The following is a 20,447-nucleotide window of genomic DNA, read 5'->3' on the forward strand; positions in this document are numbered from 1 at the left end:
GCGGCCGGATCCTCTCCAGCAGGCGAACGAACTGGCCGTTTAACCGATGAAGATCGAGCGCCAAAGCATCTTGGTAAGGAAGTCGTGAACGCAGTGGCTGAGTCCCAAGAGGAAACGCGGCGATGCCACAAGTGCAAGAGGGTTGAACACCTGAAGAAGAGCTGCCCGGATCGTTCTGCTGGAAGCAGCAAGGACCAGCCAGTAAAGTTCGCACTTACCGCCGGTAACGACTTCAAGTCCGTGGACGCTACGAGCTGGATTCTGGACAGCGGGGCACAGCTGTCGTTCCCTGGTCGTGCGTTTGTACCGCGGGATCTTGCCGACAGGACCCACCATCTTCTTAGTCTAACGTCTTTTTCGAGAATGAGTCAATTTGATGGCTGTCGACCACACTGTGTGGCCCACACATCAATGATGGGTGAGTCCTTACCCTTTTCTATCATGCTGATCCGATCCAGCAACCCTAACCCTGTACATTTGTCCTTTTTCCCCACAAATATTAATAAAAAATTAGTATACGAGGATAAATGACAGATGTGCTGTACAAACCTCAAGTCAAAATTTCTCTAGTGCTGAGCGTTCCAACATAAACAACGACACTGCAACAAGATTGAATTAGGGTACACACCTCTTATGTTGGATCTTCCAGCATATGAGAACTAAGGGGTTAAGACTGTCGAAGGCATCCTGGTGCTCTTGCTCCCAGCGTCAGTGGGCGTCCTTCTGAAGGAGGCCCGACAAGGGCTTAGCAAGACCCACGTACCCTGCGCTGTACTTGTGAAGGTAGTTGGCTAAGCCTAACCACTTTCGAAGATCCTTCTGAGATCAGGGCGTTGGGCATGCTGCAATGGCCTTGGCACTGTCTGGGTCAGCTCGATCGCCCACGTTGCTGACGAAGCAAGCGAGAGCCTTGATCTCTGGTGACGCAAGGACACACTTGTCGATGTTGGCGTAGAGATTGTTCGCTCGCATCGCGTCCAACACTCAAGGTAGCGCTATATGGTTAGCTTCGTGGACCTCAAGTTGAGCTACTGCAAGGTGTTCACGGTAAAGAAGAAGAACCTAGCTGCAAAGAAGTTCGAGGGCTTTCTTGTCGAGTTCGAAAAACGGCTCGACGTTCGTGTGTATGTTCTCCGCACAGACGGTGGAGGGAGTACCGATACGTGCTTCTCTTCTGCAAAGAAAACGGAGTGGCTTGTCAGGTGTCAGGTGTCAGAAGTCGCGTATCAAGATGCAAACGGCAAGGCGGAGCAGATGCATCGCACGGTTCTTAACATGGCTCGGTGCAAGGCGTTCGGTGCAGGATTGCCGCTGAGCTTCTGGGGTGATGCGGCTGAGTACGCGACGTACGTGCTGAACCGAAGCATGTCATGCGCTAACGAGGATCGGAAGTCGCCGCTCGAAGTGCTGACTGGCGAAGCACTAAACCTTCGCGACATAGTCATGTTTAGATCAAAGTGCTCCGTCTTTTTTTACGCTGGAAAGCGCGCCATGAAGAAGAGGGCATGTGAGGGCGTCGTCGTCGGCATGGACGAATCGACCAAATGGTACAGGGTGTACCTGCCTTCGGAGAACAAGGTGAGTCATGTAGGCATGTGCAGACAATCCGCGCGTTGGAGGAGAAATCCGATGTGAAGACACCGACTGCTCAAGCTCCCACGACGACAACGCCACCGGCACCACGTTTCACACCACGAAGATCTTGTCGCTGCCGCTGCAAGTCGCGCCGCCGTGCTGAAGCTGATGGAGATGTCGAGGTTGACGAGTCGAGGCTGAGCACTGAACCTGTGGCTTTGACCGTATCCGAAGTTTAGGATGTCAGCTCTCACGCTGATGGTCCGGAACCGGAGAACTACAGGCAGACGCGGAAGTGCGCCGAGGCAGAGCTTTGGGAGGCAGCTGGAAAGGAATAACTTGAACCTCTACAGGCAAATAGCACGTGTAAGCTGGTCAAGTTCGAGCCTGGTAGCATTCGCTTGCATACTAAGTGGGTGCACAAGAAGAAACGAACAGGCACGGGTTTGGTCGAGCGGTACAAGGCTCGACTAGTCGCCTGTGGCAACGAGCAAAAGTTCGGCGTTAAGTTCTTTCTCGTGTTTGCGGCTGTGATTACCATGACTGGTGTCAAGTTCATCTTCGTCATTGCGATCACATGGAAGGTGTCTGCTAGACACGCCGACACTGCAAACGCGTATGCAAAGGCGAAACGGAGGAAGGTATCGCGATTTTGCTGCTCGTCCCCGACGGACTCGTTATGACGGAAGAAGAGCTGAAGACGCTCGGAGCTGAGAGCGTGGATGAAGTTGGTCTACTTCTTGGTCTGAGCCTTTACGGTCTGAAACAAGCAGGACGCCTTTGGTATGAGCACCTTCATCGTGAACTGGTCCAGCTTGGGTTCATCCAGTGCATTACGGACGCGTGCTTGTACTTCAAGGCTGACAGCGGCGGAATGACAGTCGTCGGAGCGTCCGTGGATGAACTACTGGTTACTGGCACGGACGAGAACAGGGTTTCCCAGTTCTTCGCTGACATGTCTGTCCTGGAGCTCAAATCTCTCGGTGTTGCCAGCAATTTGCTTCGGATGCGCGTGCAAAACGACGAGCTCAGTGGTTACAGGGTTGACCAAGAGGCTGCAATCGTCGAAATGCTCACCAAGTTTGGATTGGACAAAGCAAATTCGGTGCTATCTTCGATCGGAGGAAAATACGCGGCAGAGTCAGATTTGGCAGAACTACTTCCGCATGCGGCAAAGGAGATTGCGTCAGCAGGGCCGATGGTGACAAATTTCCAGTCACTGGTGGGGAGTTTGCTGTGTATTGCGAGATACACGCGTCCGGACATTATGTTCGCTGTACACTGTGCAGCGCGACGGATTCATGCACCAACGATGGCGGATTGAAAGCTGGCTAAGCGCATCGCCAGGTACCGGAGTGACACCCGATCGCACAAGATGGATATGCCTGGCGACGAAAATGCTAAAAGGCTACCACTACGATTGCGCTCGTATAGGACGCCGACTTTGCAGCCGACAAGAGCGACCGCAAGTCTGTGAGCGCGGAAAGCATCCAAGTAAACAGGATGATGGTGTCATGGCAGTGCAAGAAGCAGAATTTCGTGGCACTGTCGACGACCGAGGCGGAGTACGTCGCTGCGACAGTGGGTGCTCAGGAGCTACTCGGGCTGAAGGAGCTACTGGGTGAGCTGGATATCGCCACCAAGTTGCCTATGGCCATGCTGATGGACAACCAAGCGGCTATCGTGCAAGTGCAGAGTGAAACAAGCTCGGCCAAGGCGAAGCACGTGGACTTCAAGCTCAAGTTCAATTAAGCCTGCGCCAAGAAGGGCGTCATGGTGCCAGAGTATGTGGCTAGCGCGGAAATGCTTTCCAACCTGCTGGGAAAGGCGCTACCGGCGCCACGGGTGAAGGAGCTACGGGAGAAGATCGGACTCGTCGACATCGAGTGATTCAGGAACCCCGGGCCTCTGGGGAGGAGTGTTGGACATTGATGTAAGAGCCCGCCAACGGGAAGGCGACCGGAAGCCAGACCTCCAAGGACCTTTACGCAAGTGTCGAGTCGACAATGTTGAAGGTACGACATTTTGACTAGGTTTCACTATTGGGACCAATCAGATCGAGTGTAGGCGCGTGTCGTTTCAGGTTATTGTGTAGTGTGCATGTAGAATCCAACTAAAACCTCTTTTGAATATATTTCCCACTTTCCCTTCTACCTTCTGCCGAGCAAGTGCCCAAACAACACAGCTATTTCGCACCGCAACCCACAGTCTGGGTGGCGCCCTCGCAGCTTAAGCTCACGTACTTTACTGGGCCCGGCCGTGCTGAGCTGTCGCGCATAATCTTGTCAGCCGGCAGCGTAGAATTTGAGGATGAGCGCTTGGACCAAGACGCTTTTGTGGATAATAAGTCCACTTTGCCGCTCGGTCAGGTACCGGTACTCGAGGTGGAAGGCACCACCTGCGCGTGGACATGGTGTCAGAGTCGCTCGTTGGTGTTAAAATGCTCATCTCGGAGATTGCATACCGTACTCCAGACGAAGCTGCTAAGACTGAGAAGACAAAGAAACAGCTGAGGGAAAGCGTGCATAAGACATTCAAAGTGCTGGATGGATTCATCCAGAAGAAACCCTTCTTCCTGGGCGACAAGATGACGTACGGAGATCTGCAGCTCTACGACCTGACTAAGAATGGACTCGGTAACTTTCCGGGGGGTTCACCGAGCAAGTATCCTAAGCTCACAACGCTCGTGAGTAAGGTGGAGTCTGATCCCAACGTGGCCGCTTATCTCGCGAAACATCAACAGTAGACAAGAACAGAGGTAGGATGTGAATCCATATCTGTTGGGATGTTTTTTTTCTTGCCAGGACCCCTGGATGAAAATGTATTATATTACTTGAAGTACCGGTCATATATATATATTATGATTGATACTATCAATTTAATAGCTGCAATTCTTAACTCTTGCACCAGCCGATTCCGGTGATTTACTGTACTTAAGTAAAAGGTTACTGATCACGTACGTCATCGACGGTACCGTAGCACACCAAAATATGTACCATAACCGATTGTCTAAAGTTATGACAATCGGTTTTAAACTCTAAACGCGTTACGCAATCGCGCAATCGTGACTCGACAATGAGTGACAGCAATTCCTTCATCACCGGACTACGGCTCACACAGCGTTCATTTGCGAATTAGCTCTACTCCACTCAACCGATCGCAAGCCGACCACGATGACCCAGCCTCAGATTAAGCTCACCTACTTCGACGGCAAGGGCCGCGCCGAGCTTTCACGCTTGATCTTCAGCTATGCTGAAATCGCCTTCACGGACGACCGTATCACGCACTCTGACTTCGCGGCTCTCAAGCCGACACTGCCGCTTGGCCAAGTGCCCGTCCTAGAGCTGGACGGCACGGTTTACGGCCAGAGCATGGCTATCGCTCGCTACGCTGCCAAGATCGCTGGCTTGTATCCTAGTGATGCGACCGAGGCTCTGAAGGTTGACGTGTTCTCGTGCTCGCTGGAAGACCTCGAGGGCCCCATCGTGGATTTCATGCTGAAGACGTCGGATGAAACCGAGAAGGCCCAGAAGAAAAAAGTGTTTGTCGAAGAGATGGTGCCCAAATATTTCGCCGCACTCGAGAAGATGGTGGCTGGTAAGTTCACATCCTTGGCGACAAGCTGTCGCTCGCCGATTTGCAATTCCTCGACTTCGTTGACAACAAACTTAAGTGGGCGTTCCCTGACTTCAAGGTGGACGGCTTCCCCAAGCTCACGGCGCTGCTGAGCAATGTCAAGGCGGAGCCCAAGATTGCCACCTACCTGTCGAAGCAGTAAGATTCACCCCATACTTTCCGAGCTTAGTGAATTTATGCAGACCCGGTAACTTTAAACATGATAAAAGGCCTTTACGCCGAATTGATGAAAACATGTTACTGATCACTGGCCCCGCTTTATTTAATAGTAATAATAATTTATTATCTTGTAGTATTCAAGTACCGGTAATACTGCTAGTATAATAGTTTAGTTCACAAAATACGCTCTTGCCTGGCATTAGTGCATGTGCTTAAGAAACGGATGCGCCCTATTAGAGTCCGGACTATATCTAATAGTGCCACACAGAGCGGACTTTATACGGGTGAGGATTTTTTTGGTCTGACTCTTTCTAAGCGTTAATTTCTATGTAAGTGGGTCCTTGAAACTCTTGAGATTCCAATATCTCCAGCGTGCAAGTAAGGCGTGAGGCCACCAGGCACGACACACATCGAACACTTTTCGAAGAGCACTTAGCTTTTACAGCCTTCTATATGGGGGCTCTCATGCTGTACCGAACCAAGCATTTACGCTCACCGTGCATCACAAATGGAATAGCCACATCAATCCACTCCTTGAGCAGCTCGCTATCAACCCAAGCTCGGGGTTGGTGTGCCACGAAAAGTGGCCCTGACTTTTTTTTTTCAAAAGACGGTGAGTATTTTCCTTTCGGCCTGTTGCCGGAAAATTGTTCCTCTCTGTTTAATGAATGGTCAGTAAGTTTGTAATACTGTAGTAGTTTCAAAAAAGACTATCTTGTATTTTATAGTGCAGACATGTAGCACCCCACAGAACACTATTCGGAAGGGGGCTTTTATTCGGGCGCTTCCGTTAGTTGGCCCAGATCGTACTTAAGTGGTCGCATTTCGTGCCTAAGTGCAGGAACTTACCACTTGCATTTAAGGCACAGACACGACTCGCTATGTTCCAGGTCAACGAGGTTGCATGTAGTGCAGTTATTGCAATACATGTAGGTTCTTACCGGTGGTGGAGTGACACTGCCACTGGCAGTACTGTAAGCTGAAGCATCCTTTCTCGGTACATACTGATCCCACTCGCTTCACCTTTCAGGCTTACGCGTCCTACGAGACCACGCATACGTCGTACCTCACAATGCTGTACACCGTGTACACCCTGTACCACGTGTATCGCCAAAAGGGTCCACAATGGGCCATTATTAGCTTCTAGCATTTAATATAAAGCGTTTCCAGCTCCAGCCAGAACAAGATAACATTAAAATTAAGCCATCCCAATCCTTTTTTTATATAGTTTGCAGAGTACTACAGCCCGCAATGCTCTATCCAACAAGTCCCAGACTAATTTTCTCTTGACGCGGGCGTGGTTTCAGGTGTGATCAGCTAACGTCTCAAAGGAGCCCTCCTCCTGGGCAGTTAGAACTGGTGATGTTGCTACCACCACAAGCGGTGGCATCGTTCACCTGGGGTCGACTTAGCCGAGGTGGGTAGCCCTCCGATCGACTTGTTTTATTAATGATTAAACAAGAAGTGTTTGTCTTGGAAAGATAGCACCTCGTAAATGGGGAGTTGATCATTCAACATTGATTATTACGTTATTAATCTACCGCGTTTCCAAAACAGTGTAAAGTGTCAACTCCTCATCTGCAAACCTTAGTAGCTGCTCGAGTTGAAATGGTCGGCCGTCATTACCCTGGCCCAGGCCGAAGAGAATACGTGCTTGAAGACGTTCTCCTCCGACGCAAACAGCTGCACTGCCTCCTTAAGCTCGGGAGCCGCCAACAACGCCAGATCCGTGTCCATCATGTACACGTCCTTGCCGTCCGCCTTGAACTCCTTCTCGGACACCTCCGTCCACGTCTCGTTCAGGAGAATCTGGAAGTACTCGTTCGATAGCGTGAGCGAGTTGTTGCTGTACGAGCCGCTGTAGCCCAGAATCTTCTGCTGCGCCACGCTGCGTGGACGGCCAGCCAAAGCGACCGCTTCGTACGGAGACACGCCGAGAATCTTGATGTTGTCACGCACGGCGATCAGGGTCGTGTTGTAGTACTGACGCGGAGCCAGAATTTCCGTGCCGTTGCCGTTCTCAGCGTCTGTACGGCCACCCACGAAGTCGATGGTCACGTTGCCTGCATCCTCCAGGGCCACCTGGCCCGCCAGCACGATCAGGTCGGCCGTCGACAGCGTCGGGTACGATTCCTTTACAGGCTCAAGCGCAGCGATGATCTGGTCCACACCTGCGCTCACCGGCCAGTCCTTTTCTGGCAAGAAGCGGATGCGAACGCCGTTGCAGCCGCCGGCGTAGTCCGTGATACGGAACGTCGAAGCGCACTGCCACGCAGCATGCACGCACAGAGCACCGTTGTACGGCGTGCCGTCATTGCTCGAGTCGCTTGTCAGACCGTCCACGGACGTGGTCAGCAGCGAACGGATGTCCGAACGCACGGCACCGAAGTCCGGCAACGTAGCGGGTGTTGGCGGCAACGGGTTCTGGAATGGCTGAGCGGGCGGCACGTTGTTACCGCGACAGCGAGCCACTGGGCCCACATCGCGCGACATCAGTTTGTACCAGGCGTGCGAGAATTCCTCGTCCAAGGCGGTCTGGTTGGTAGCAAACTCGAGTGAGATGTTGTGATAGCTCGGGTCGTGCAGCAGGGCAATGTCGGCAGTCAGCATGCGCACGGGCGGCGTCGTATCAGGAACGGGACGCCATTGCACATGGCCACCGGGGCCGTCGAACTTCTCCCACTCAAGGCTAGTGAGACCCTTGAAGTAGCCGTTGCCCCACTTGGTAGGCGTGAATGTCCATGCGCCTTCGAAGCCGCTCGTGAACGTGTTGTTTCCCTTGCCCTTGAGCGTGCCCTCACCGCAGTTTCCCGGGCCAGGGGTTCAGAGGGTCTTGTGTCGGATCGGGCCCAGGGCCTGTCGGACAGGCGCCGTGCGTTTTGCCGAAGGCGTGGCCGCCGCCGATCAGCGCCACCGTCTCGCGGTCGTTCATGGCCATGCGCTCGAATGTATCGCGCACATCGGCCACCGATCCACCCGGGTCGGGGTTGCCCATGGGGCCCTCGGGGTTCACGTAGATAAGACCCATGGTAGTGGACCCCAGAAGGGTCCTTGCACTGGCCGTCACCGGGGCACGGGAGCGACACTCTCCTGGCTCGGGCGTCGGGGCCCAGTTGTAGACTACTCGAACCGTCAGCGGCGACGCGGCCACCGCCACAAAAACCCCACACAAGGGCCACCCTTGCTCTCGAAAGGAACGTCGGCTGACCGGCACGATGAAGTCACCCCCCGGACAAAAGGGACCCCCTAATTTGGTTTTTATGGGCTTCCAACAAGTCGAGCGCCTTGTCCAGATTGGTGTTGTCGGCCCAACTGCGTTCCGGGTTGAAGCGGATGCGACCACCGTCGCAGCCACCGCGGCCGTCGGCGCGGCGGTATGATCCATTGCAGTGCCACGCCAAACAGATGAAAAGACCACCGTAGTGGCCGAACTCGGCGGGCCAGAAGTCCTGCGAGTCTGTCATCAGATGCAGGAGATCCTCCTTCACGAGCTCGTAGTCGACGACATCGCAGTTTTGAGCGTCGTAAAGCTCGTTTGAAATCTGGCGGTCCACCTGGTGCACAGCGGCGACTGAGTCGTATCCGAACGGACAGCTACCAGCGCTGGCGTCCCTGGGCAGACTTGCGAATGCGGCAACGAGGGAGGCGAGGCGAACGTTCTTCTCGAATCGGATTGACTTGTGGCCTCCGAGGTGAAACGAAAAGTATGACTTACCGCAAGTACAGTGAAAAAATGGTCTACCGGTACAAGTATTTTGAATGTCTATGCAGAATGGACATGCACTGTTTAACTAATGCCTGAAAGGTCGGGCGTCAGCAATACATCTGTACAAACAGCAAAACACAATCCGGAAAATGGTGTAGTACTGTAGTATGCTTTGCTTTGCTTTTATTCGGCAACGTACAAAGAAAAACGCGATACCGGTATATATTTGGGTAATTGCAATTTGCAAGCACTTCGTCCGAAATACCGACCACTCTGGCACGTACCAAGCTATGAAGCAAATTGGGAGTCCCAAGTTGGGACTCCCAATTTGCTCCCAACCCACGATAACCCCACGTCAGGAGCGCAACAGCTCCGATCGCGCACCTTTTTTCACCGGGCAGCTCTTTTTTTATACATTATGTACACATGGTTGAAGTGAGCGCACCAAACACAAGAAGAAACGACGTTGAAGGGATCTACAATCCGCCTTTGTCAGATAATGCTATCTTGACGAATTGCCTATTAATAGTGACGTAATAAATGAGCTGTGTCCAACGCGTCGTCAATAAACTACCGCTATACTTTTTAGTAATATTTATAAAAATAAAAAAGCATGCAGTTTTAAGAATCTTCAAAATGTAAAGGTCAAAATATTGTTTTAAAAAACAAAGACACATAAAACTGAGCTTGCGAATCGTAATAAATCACAGAGAATAATGGCGCAAATGATGCGTTGTTTGCTTCAAGTCATTGAATACAAGCAAATGGTCTGTAAAGACTTAAGCTCCATGTGAGAATCCATAAACCAACGGAATCCACTTGTTTAAGACATGCGCTGTCGCAAGTGCACCTGATACCTTTTCGTTTTGGGTACATCAAATTCTGTAACTATGTAGAGCCATTTACTCCACTGGATTCTACAACACAAAACCCTACATATCGCCATAATTTCAAGTTGTGATTTGTTTTACGTGGTGCGCGGGCTAGTTGCTTTACATAAGTATACATGTAGGCTGACAGCGCTTATCTCGAATGCATTCCGTATCTGATATTTATGAGGATATTAATGAATTAGTCTTTCAGGAGCAAATGAAGAGCACGCTTCTTGAGGTTTTTCCAAGAAGCCAAGATGTTTTTTTGGGGGGAACAATGGCTATGTTATATTGACTTTTCGATGAGCGAGCATTAACTACAAAACGAACTTGCCAGGTAAAGAAGCCAAGAAGTTAAGTTCCACCTCTGTATCAATTTTTTTAAGTGATTGGCTAATCAAGAGTCCTTTATTCGCGAATCATTTGCAAGATACGCAAAATATCACCCAATAAAAGGCTACGATTTAAATCGTACGTAGGCAGATGAAGCTATAATAGATGAAGCTATAAAACCTCGAAAGTCGTGCTTTCAATAAACCTCGTTTTTCGGTTTTGCCGGTACATGTAGTCAGCGATATCCATTCAGTGCGGTAAATACCGAATGTGTCGCCCCATGTTCCGTGGGTCCATGTCCGTCCCGTTTAGAGCTACCGGTACTTGTAGCTTACATGTATAATACGTGCCAAAATGATTTTACAGCACGCAACCAGTACAGACTTAATCTTGAATCAAGCTTCTTGATTAAACTGCCAATGTCCTACGCAAAAACAATCAAACAGCGATAATTTTACCAGTAGCCAACGCAACCAAGAAAAGAAGTAGGACCGATCACTTTTCGTTTCACCTCGGAGGCCACAAGTCAATCCGATTCGAGATGAACATTCGCCTCGCCTCCTTCGTTGCCGCATTCGCAAGTCTGCCCAGTGACGCCAGCGCTGGTAGCTGTCCGTTCGGATACGACTCAGTCGCCGCTGTGCACCAGGTGGACCGCCAGATTTCAAACGAGCTTTACGACGCTCAAAACTGCGATGTCATCGACTACGAGCTCGTGAAGGAGGATCTCCTGCATCTGATGACAGACTCGCAGGACTTCTGGCCCGCCGACTTCGGCCACTACGGTGGTCTTTTCATCCGTTTGGCGTGGCACTGCAATGGATCATACCGCCGCGCCGACGGCCGCGGTGGCTGCGACGGTGGTCGCATCCGCTTCAACCCGGAACGCAGTTGGGCCGACAACACCAATCTGGACAAGGCGCTCGACTTGTTGGAGCCCATCAAACTCAAGTACGGCGACGCGTTGTCGTGGGGTGATCTCATCGTGCTGTCAGGCGACGTCGCTATCGAGAGCATGGGTGGCCCTGTGCTGGGTTTCTGTGGCGGTCGCCGCGACGACGCTGACGGTACGAGTAGTCTACAACTGGGCCCGACGCCCGAGCAGGAGAGTGTCGCTCCGTGCGCCGTGGACGGCCAGTGCAAGGAGCCTCTGGGGGCCACTACCATGGGTCTTATCTACGTGAACCCCGAGGGCCCCATGGGCAACCCCGACCCGGTTGGATCGGTGGCCGATGTGCGCGATACATTCGAGCGCATGGGCATGAACGACCGCGAGACGGTTGCGCTGATCGGCGGCGGGCACGCCTTCGGCAAAACGCACGGCGCCTGTCCGACAGGCCCTGGGCCCGATCCGACACAAGACCCTCTGAACCCCTGGCCGGGAACTGCGGTGAGGGCACGCTCAAGGGCAAGGGAAACAACACGTTCACGAGCGGCTTCGAAGGCGCATGGACATTCACGCCTACCAAGTGGGGCAACGGCTACTTCAAGGGTCTCACTAGCCTTGAGTGGGAGAAGTTCGACGGCCCCGGTGGCCATGTGCAATGGCGTCCCGTTCCTGATACGACGCCGCCCGTGCGCATGCTGACTGCCGACATTGCCCTGCTGCACGACCCGAGCTATCACAACATCTCACTCGAGTTTGCTACCAACCAGACCGCCTTGGACGAGGAATTCTCGCACGCCTGGTACAAACTGATGTCGCGCGATGTGGGCCCAGTGGCTCGCTGTCGCGGTAACAACGTGCCGCCCGCTCAGCCATTCCAGAACCCGTTGCCGCCAACACCCGCTACGTTGCCGGACTTCGGTGCCGTGCATTCGGACATCCGTTCGCTGCTGACCACGTCCGTGGACGGTCTGACAAGCGACTCGAGCAATGACGGCACGCCGTACAACGGTGCTCTGTTCGTGCATGCTGCGTGGCAGTGCGCTTCGACGTTCCGTATCACGGACTACGCCGGCGGCTGCAACGGCGCTCGCATCCGCTTCTTGCCAGAAAAGGACTGGCCGGTGAACGCAGGTGTGGACCAGATCATCGCTGCGCTTGAGCCTGTAAAGGAATCGTACCCGACGCTGTCGACGGCCGACCTGATCGTGCTGGCGGGCCAGGTGGCCCTGGAGGATGCAGGCAACGTGACCATCGACTTCGTGGGTGGCCGTACAGACGCTGAGAACGGCAACGGCACGGAAATTCTGGCTCCGCGTCAGTACTACAACACGACCCTGATCGCCGTGCGTGACAACATCAAGATTCTCGGCGTGTCTCCGTACGAAGCGGTCGCTTTGGCTGGCCGTCCACGCAGCGTGGCGCAGCAGAAGATTCTGGGCTACAGCGGCTCGTACAGCAACAACTCGCTCACGCTATCGAACGAGTACTTCCAGATTCTCCTGAACGAGACGTGGACGGAGGTGTCCGAGAAGGAGTTCAAGGCGGACGGCAAGGACGTGTACATGATGGACACGGATCTGGCGTTGTTGGCGGCTCCCGAGCTTAAGGAGGCAGTGCAGCTGTTTGCGTCGGAGGAGAACGTCTTCAAGCACGTATTCTCTTCGGCCTGGGCCAGGGTAATGACGGCCGACCATTTCAACTCGAGCAGCTACTAAGGTTTGCAGATGAGGAGTTGACACTTTACACTGTTTTGGAAACGCGGTAGATTAATAACGTAATAATCAATGTTGAATGATCAACTCCCCATTTACGAGGTGCTATCTTTCCAAGACAAACACTTCTTGTTTAATCATTAATAAAACAAGTCGATCGGAGGGCTACCCACCTCGGCTAAGTCGACCCCAGGTGAACGATGCCACCGCTTGTGGTGGTAGCAACATCACCAGTTCTAACTGCCCAGGAGGAGGGCTCCTTTGAGACGTTAGCTGATCACACCTGAAACCACGCCCGCGTCAAGAGAAAATTAGTCTGGGACTTGTTGGATAGAGCATTGCGGGCTGTAGTACTCTGCAAACTATATAAAAAAAGGATTGGGATGGCTTAATTTTAATGTTATCTTGTTCTGGCTGGAGCTGGAAACGCTTTATATTAAATGCTAGAAGCTAATAATGGCCCATTGTGGACCGATACACGTGGTACAGGGTGGACACGGTGTACAGCATTGTGAGGTACGACGTATGCGTGGTGAAGCGAGTGGGATCAGTATGTACCGAGAAAGGATGCTTCAGCTTACAGTACTGCCAGTGGCAGTGTCACTCCACCACCGGTAAGAACCTACATGTATTGCAATAATTGCACTACATGCAACCTCGTTGACCTGGAACATAGCGAGTCGTGTCTGTGCGTTAAATGCAAGTGGTAAGTTCCTGCAGCTATAACTAACGGAAGCGCCCGAATAAAAGCCCCCTTCCGAATAGTGTTCTGTGGGGTGCTACATGTCTGCACTATTAAATACAAGCCTCTCCCGAATAGAGTCTTTTTTGAAACTACTACAGTATTACAAACTTACTGACCATTCATTAAACAGAGAGGAACAATTTTCCGGCAACAGGCCGAAAGGAAAATACTCACCGTCTTTTGAAAAAAAAAAAGTCAGGGCCACTTTTCGTGGCACACCAACCCCGAGCTTGGGTTGATAGCGAGCTGCTCAAGAAGTGGATTGATGTGGCTATTCCATTTGTGATGCACGGTGAGCGTAAATGCTTGGTTCGGTACAGCATGAGAGCCCCCATATAGAAGGCTGTAAAAGCTAAGTGCTCTTCGAAAAGTGTTCGATGTGTGTCGTGCCTGGTGGCCTCACGCCTTACTTGCACGCTGGAGATATTGGAATCTATAAGAGTTTCAAGGACCCACTTACATAAAAACTAACGCTTAGAAAGAGTCAGACCAAAAAAATCCTCACCCGTATATAATAAAGTCCGCTCTGTGTGGCACTATTAGATATAGTCCGGACTCTAATAGGGCGCATCCGTTTCTTAAGCACATGCACTAATGCCAGGCAAGAGCGTATTTTGTGAACTAAACTATTATACTAGCAGTATTACCGGTACTTGAATACTACAAGATAATAAATTATTATTACTATTAAATAAAGCGGGGCCAGTGATCAGTAACATGTTTTCTTTTATCATGTTTAAAGTTACCGGGTCTGCATAAATTCACTAAGCTCGGAAAGTATGGGGTGAAACTTACTGCTTCGACAGGTAGGTGGCAATCTTGGGCTCCGCCTTGACATTGCTCAGCAGCGCCGTGAGCTTGGGGAAGCCGTCCACCTTGAAGTCAGGGAGCGCCCACTTGAGTTTGTTGTCAACGAAGTCGAGGAATTGCAAATCGGCTTGTCGCCAAGGATGAACTTACCAGCCACCATCTTCTCGAGCGCAACAAAATATTTGGGCACCATCTCTTCGACAAACACTTTTTTTCTTCTGGGCCTTCTCGGTTTCATCCGACGTCTTAAACATGAAATCCACGATGGGGCCATCGAGGTCTTCCAGCGAGCACGAGAACACGTCAACCTTCAGAGCCTCGGTCGCATCACTAGGATACAAGCCAGCGATCTTGGCAGCGTAGCGAGCGATAGCCATGCTCTGGCCGTAAACCATGCCGTCCAGCTCTAGGACGGGCACTTGGCCGAGCGGCAGTGTCGGCTTGAGCGCCGCGAAGTCAGAATGCGTGATACGGTCGTCCGTGAAGGCGATTTCAGCAGAGTTGAGGATCAAGCGTGAAAGCTCGGCGCGGCCCTTGCCGTCGAAGTAGGTGAGCTTAAGCTGAGGCTGGGTCATCGTGGTCGGCTTGCGATCGGTTGAGTGGAGTAGAGCGAATTCGCAAATGAACGCTGTGTGAGCCGTAGTCCGGAGATGTTGTCACGATTGCGTAACGCGTTTAAAGTTTACAACCGATTGTCTAAAGTTTAGACAATTGGTTATGGTACATATTTTGGTGTGCTACGGTACCGTCGATGACGTACGTGATCAGTAACCACAGTAAATCACCGGAATCGGCTGGTGCAAGAGTTAAGAATTGCAGCTATTAAATTGATAGTATCAATCATAATATATATATATGACCGGTACTTCAAGTAATATAATACATTTTTATCCAGGGGTCCTGGCAAGAAAAAAACATTCCAACAGATATGGATTCACATCCTACCTCTGTTCTTATCTACTGTTGATGTTTCGCGAGATAAGCCGCCACGTTGGGATCAGACTCCACCTTACTCACGAGTATTGTGAGCTTAGGATACCTGCTCGGTGAACCCCCCGGAAACTTACCGAGTCCATTCTTAGTCAGGTCGTAGAACTTCAGATCCCCGTACGTCGTATTGTCGCCCAGAAAGAAGGGTCCCTTTTGGATGAATCCATCCAGCACTTTGAATGTCTTATGCACGCTTTCCTCCAGCTGTTTCTTTGTCTTCTCAGTCTTAGCAGCTTCGTCTGGAGTACGGTATGCAATCTCCGAGATAAGCGTCTTTACATCAACGAGCGACTCGGACACCATGTCCACGCGCAGACACTCGAGCGGGTCCTGTGGGTACAGACCCGTAAGTTTGACAGCGTAGCGGGCGATGGTCATACTCTGGCTATAGGTGGTGCCTTCCACCTCGAGTACCGGTACCTGACCGAGCGGCAAAGTGGACTTATTATCCACAAAAGCGTCTCGGTCCAAGCGCTCATCCTCGAATGCTACGCTGCCGGCTGACAAGATTATGCGCGACAGCTCAGCACGGCCGGGCCCAGTAAAGTACGTGAGCTTAAGCTGCGAGGGCGCCACCCAGACTGTGGGTTGCGGTGCGAAATAGCTGTGTTGTTCGGGCACTTGCTCGGCAGAAGGTAGAAGTGAAAGTGAGAAATATATTCAAAAGAGTTTTTAGTTGGATTCTACATGCACACTACACAATAACCTGAAACGACACGCGCCTACACTCGATCTGATTGGTCCCAATAGTGAAACCTAGTCAAAATGTCGTACCTTCAACATTGTCGACTCGACACTTGCGTAAAGGTCCTTGGAGGTCTGGCTTCCGGTCGCCTGCCCGTTGGCGGGCTCTTACATCAATGTCCAACACTCCTCCCCAGAGGCCCGGGGTTCCTGAATCACTCGATGTCGACGAGTCCGATCTTCTCCCGTAGCTCCTTCACCCGTGGCGCCGGTAGCGCCTTTCCCAGCAGGTTGGAAAGCATTTCCGCGCTAGCCACATACTCTGGCACCATGACGCCCTTCTTGGAGCAGTCTTAATTGAACTTGGCCTGACGTCCACGTGATTCGCCTTGGCCGAGCTTGTTTCATTCTGCACTTGCACGATAGCCGCTTGGTTGTCCGTCAGCATGCCATAGGCAACCAGGTGGCGATATCCAGCTCACCCAGTAGCTCCTTCAGCCCGAGTAGCTCGTGAGCGCCCACTGTCGCAGCGACGTACTCCACCTCAGTCGTCGATAGTGCCACGAAATTCTGCATCTTGTACTGCCACGACACCGTCATTCCGTTTACTTGGATGATTGCCGCGCTCACAGACTTGCGGTTGCTCTTGTCAGCTAAAAGTCGGCGTCCGTATACGAGCGCAATCGTAGTGGTAGCCTTTTTGCATTGTCGTCGCCAGACATATCCATCTTGTGCGATCGGGTGCCACTCCGGTACCTGGCGATGCGCTTAGCCAGCTTCCAATCCGCCATCGTTGGTGCATGAATCCGTCGCGCTGCACAGTGTACAGCGGACATAATGTCAGGATGCGTGCATCTCGCAATACACAGCAAATTCTCCACCAGTGACTGGAAATTTGTCACCGTCGGCCCTGCTGACGCGATCTTCTTTGCCGCATGCGGAAGTAGTTCTGCCAAATCTGACTCTGCCGCGCCTTCTCCTCCGATCGAAGATAGCACCAAATTCGCTTTGTCCAATCCAAACTTGGTGAGCATTTCGACGATTGCAGCCTCTTGGTCAACCCTGTAGCCACTGAGCTCGTCGTACTGCACGCGCATCCGAAAAAAATTGCTGGCAACACCGAGATCTTTTGAGCTCCAGGACAGACATGTCAGCCAAGAACTGGGAAACCCTGTTCTCGTCCGTGCCAGTAGCCAGCAGGTCATCCACGTACGTTCCGACGACCGTAATTCCGCCGCTGTCAGCCTTGAAGTACAGGCACGCGTCCGTAATGCACTGGATGAACCCAAGCTTGACCAGTTCGCGATGAAGGTGCTCATGCCAAAGGCGTCCTGCTTGTTTCAAACCGTAAAGGCTCTGACCAAGAAGTAGACCAACTTCATCCACGCTCTCAGCTCCGAGCGTCTTCAGCTCTTCCTCCATCATAACGAGTCCGTCGGGGACGAACAGCAAAATCTCGATACCTCCTCCGTTTTCGTCTTTGCATACGCGTTAGGAATGTCGGCGTGTCTAGCAGACACCTTCCATATGATCGCAATGCCGAAGAAGACCTTGACACCAGTCATGGTAATTACAGCCGCAAACACGAGAAAGAACTTAGCGCCGAACTTTTGCTCGTTGCCACAGGCGACTAGTATTAAACCCGTGCCTGCTCGTTTCTTCTCGTGCACCCACTTAGTATGCAAGCGAATGCTACCAGGCTCGAACTTGACCAGCTTACACGTGCTATTCGCCTGAAGAGGTTCAAGTTATTCCTTTTCAGCTGCCTCCCAAAGCTCTGCCTCGGCGCACTTCCGCGCCTGCCTGTATTTCTCCGGTTCCGGGCCATCCGCGTGAGAATTGACATCCTCAACTTCGGATACGGTCAAAGCCACAGGTTCAGTGCTCAGCCTCGACTCGTCAACCTCCACATCTCCATCAGCTTCAGCACGGCGGCGCGACTTGCAGCGTCAGCGACAAGGTCTTCGTGGTGTGGAACGTGATGCCGGTGGCGTTGTCGTCCTAGGAGCTTGAGCAGTCGGTGTCTTCACATCGGATTTCTCCTCCAACGCGCGGATTGTCTGCACATGCCTACATGACTCACCTTGTTCTCCGAAGGCAGGTACACCCTGTACCATTTGGTCGATTCGTCCATGCCGACGACGACGCCCTCACACGCCCTCTTCTTCATGGCGCGCTTTCCAGCGTAAAAAAAAACGGAGCACTTTGATCTACACATGACTATGTCGCGAAGGTTTAGTGCTTCGCCAGTCAGCACTTCTAGAGGCGACTTCCGACCCTCGTTAGCGCGTGACAAGCTTCGATTCAGCACGTACGTCGCGTACTCAACCACGTCACCCCAGAAGCTCAGCGGCAATCCTGCATTGAAAACCATGCACCGAGCCATGTTAAGAACCGTGCGATGCATCCGCTCCGCCTTGCCGTTTGCAGCTTGATACCCGACTTCTGACACCTGACGAGCCACTCCGTTTTCTTTGCAGAAGCGTAGCACGTATCGGTACTCTCCTCCACCGTCCGTGCGGAGAACATGCACACGAACGTGGAGCCGTTTTTCGAACTCGACAAGAAAGGCCTCTAACTTCTATGCAGCTAGGTTCTTCTTCTTTACCATGAACACCTTGCAGTAGTTCAACTTGAGATCCATGAAGTTAACCATATAGCGGCTACCTTGGTGGTCAAGTGGCGTCATGGGACCCTTCAGATCACTGCAGATGACCCCTCCGACTTTGTCGATCGGTGCGTGTTCCCCGGTGTCCTTACTCGGTTGATTCGCTTGAGTCTGTTTACCCTGAGCACAAACCATGCAGGGCTTCCGGTCACGATTCAATATCTTGATGCCGGATGCGGGGTCATTTGCCATACGCTCAATGGTGTCCAATGCCAAGTGACCGAAACGTGCATGGAAGCCCATTAAGGTGTCCGTGGCGACGACCGGCGAGGCTGTGTCCGTACTTGTGTCCACTACGTTTATGATCAGCTGCTCCATATTCGCGCTGCTCGTAGCTACCGAGTCAAGTCCGTTGTGCTTCACATTAACATGGAATACCACGTCGTTGCTTTTCATCAACGCCAACTTTCCGTTGCGCTAGGTGAGAGAGCATCCCTTCGCTATCAGCCGTCCGTATGATACCAGATTCTGCGCGAGTTTCGGTGCGTAGTAGACCTCACCGAGCTTCACATCAGCCGCGACTCCGTCGACAATAGCTCGCAGAATCACCGATCCTTTCTTGGCTACGTTCATCGCTGTCCCATCGGTAACATCACTAGAGCACTACACTACGTTAGCCAGTAGCGCAGGATCATTGACAAGATGTCGGCTGGCACCGCTCTCCAGAATCCAGCTCGTAGCGCTCACGGACTTGACGTCGTTACCGGCGGCAAGTGCGAACTTTACTGGCTGGCCCTTGCTGCTTCCTGCAGAACGATCCGAGTAGTTCTTCTTCAGGTGTCCAACCCACTTGCACTTGTGGTATCGCCGCGTTTCCTCTTGGGACTCGACCACTGCGTTCACGACTTCCTTACCAAGCTGATTTGACGCTCGATCTTCATCGGTTAAACGGCCAGTTCGTTCGCTTGCTGGAAAAGATCCGGCCGCGTAATTTCACACTTGGCCATCAAGGCGTGCCTCAAGTCCGGGTCCGCGTACTTGACGATGTTCTCCAGCACTAGCGTTGGTGACGCGTTCGTTGCTATCATGAGGGCATTTAAGAACAAGAAGTGCTCACTCCACGATCGCGACGGGTCCTTCTTCGCGCCAAAAAACTTCATTCTTTGTTGCGTCTAGAGCGCCCGCTTGAGCGACAAGTGCATCGGCTTCATCACAAACCAGATCGTCGGCTGCGCGGCCCACCAGCGCATGATAGGCTGCTGGAAGAAGGGCTCCGCTTTACCACGTAGATGCTGATCGAACTTGTTCACCTTGTAGCGTTCAGGCCAGGCCTAGCCACACGCCTGCTCCGCCATCTCGATCTGTTCAATGAACAGCAGCGCCCACTGCTCGAAGCCGCTCCCAAGTCCCTTGTAGACCTCGCTGCCTTCGAAGTTTCGCATGAAGATCTTCGCATCCTTGGCAGGCGGCACTCTCTTGTTGAGGTGCAGCAACGAAGGCCGATGTGCTTGGTACTGCGCAGCCGGTTGTTGCTGTGGCGCCTGCTGAGCTGCTTCTTGGGCCTGATACGGTGTACCTCCTGCTTGTCGCCCAGCACCAAGACCACCATACACCCCCAGGCGGCTGCGCACCCATGCCGAAGTTCGACGCACCGAGCTCGTGCAGCTGCATGCGCTGCATGCCCAAGCTGCCTCCGTGTTGCAGTGCTTGACGGTACATGCTCTGGTC

The 20,447-nt window shown here is 52.3% G+C and overlaps 5 protein-coding genes across 5 annotated transcripts; 2 read left to right on the forward strand and 3 right to left on the reverse strand.

Moving 5' to 3' along the window:
- Nucleotides 1–3,985: 3,985 nt before the first annotated feature.
- PITG_05577 (glutathione S-transferase, putative) lies at nucleotides 3,986–6,517 on the forward strand (the record flags this gene model as incomplete). The annotated part of the gene is made up of 6 exons (XM_002999157.1): nucleotides 3,986–4,211; nucleotides 4,714–5,132; nucleotides 5,198–5,349; nucleotides 5,888–5,935; nucleotides 6,212–6,269; nucleotides 6,401–6,517. 6 exons carry the CDS (start codon nucleotides 3,986–3,988, stop codon nucleotides 6,515–6,517), a joined length of 1,020 nt encoding a protein of 339 aa, XP_002999203.1.
- A 351-nt stretch (nucleotides 6,518–6,868) lies between these two features.
- On the reverse strand, nucleotides 6,869–9,952 carry PITG_05578 (catalase-peroxidase, putative; the record flags this gene model as incomplete). The annotated part of the gene is made up of 5 exons (XM_002999158.1): nucleotides 6,869–8,128; nucleotides 8,172–8,573; nucleotides 8,644–8,924; nucleotides 9,522–9,552; nucleotides 9,927–9,952. The coding sequence occupies 5 exons, from the start codon at nucleotides 9,950–9,952 to the stop codon at nucleotides 6,958–6,960; spliced, it is 1,911 nt and encodes a 636-aa protein (XP_002999204.1).
- An 840-nt stretch (nucleotides 9,953–10,792) lies between these two features.
- Nucleotides 10,793–12,885, forward strand: PITG_05579 (catalase-peroxidase, putative; the record flags this gene model as incomplete). The annotated part of the gene is made up of 2 exons (XM_002999159.1): nucleotides 10,793–11,671; nucleotides 11,752–12,885. 2 exons carry the CDS (start codon nucleotides 10,823–10,825, stop codon nucleotides 12,883–12,885), a joined length of 1,983 nt encoding a protein of 660 aa, XP_002999205.1.
- Nucleotides 12,886–14,418: 1,533 nt separating this feature from the next.
- PITG_05580 (glutathione S-transferase, putative) lies at nucleotides 14,419–15,012 on the reverse strand (the record flags this gene model as incomplete). Its single annotated transcript, XM_002999160.1, has 2 exons — nucleotides 14,419–14,564; nucleotides 14,646–15,012. The coding sequence occupies 2 exons, from the start codon at nucleotides 15,010–15,012 to the stop codon at nucleotides 14,419–14,421; spliced, it is 513 nt and encodes a 170-aa protein (XP_002999206.1).
- A 382-nt stretch (nucleotides 15,013–15,394) lies between these two features.
- PITG_05581 (uncharacterized protein) lies at nucleotides 15,395–15,805 on the reverse strand (the record flags this gene model as incomplete). Its single annotated transcript, XM_002999161.1, has 1 exon — nucleotides 15,395–15,805. The coding sequence occupies one exon, from the start codon at nucleotides 15,803–15,805 to the stop codon at nucleotides 15,395–15,397; it is 411 nt and encodes a 136-aa protein (XP_002999207.1).
- Nucleotides 15,806–20,447: the final 4,642 nt, after the last annotated feature.

Source organism: Phytophthora infestans, genomic scaffold (genome assembly GCF_000142945.1).
Source record: "Phytophthora infestans T30-4 supercont1.7 genomic scaffold, whole genome shotgun sequence".
NCBI lineage: Eukaryota > Oomycota > Peronosporomycetes > Peronosporales > Peronosporaceae > Phytophthora > Phytophthora infestans.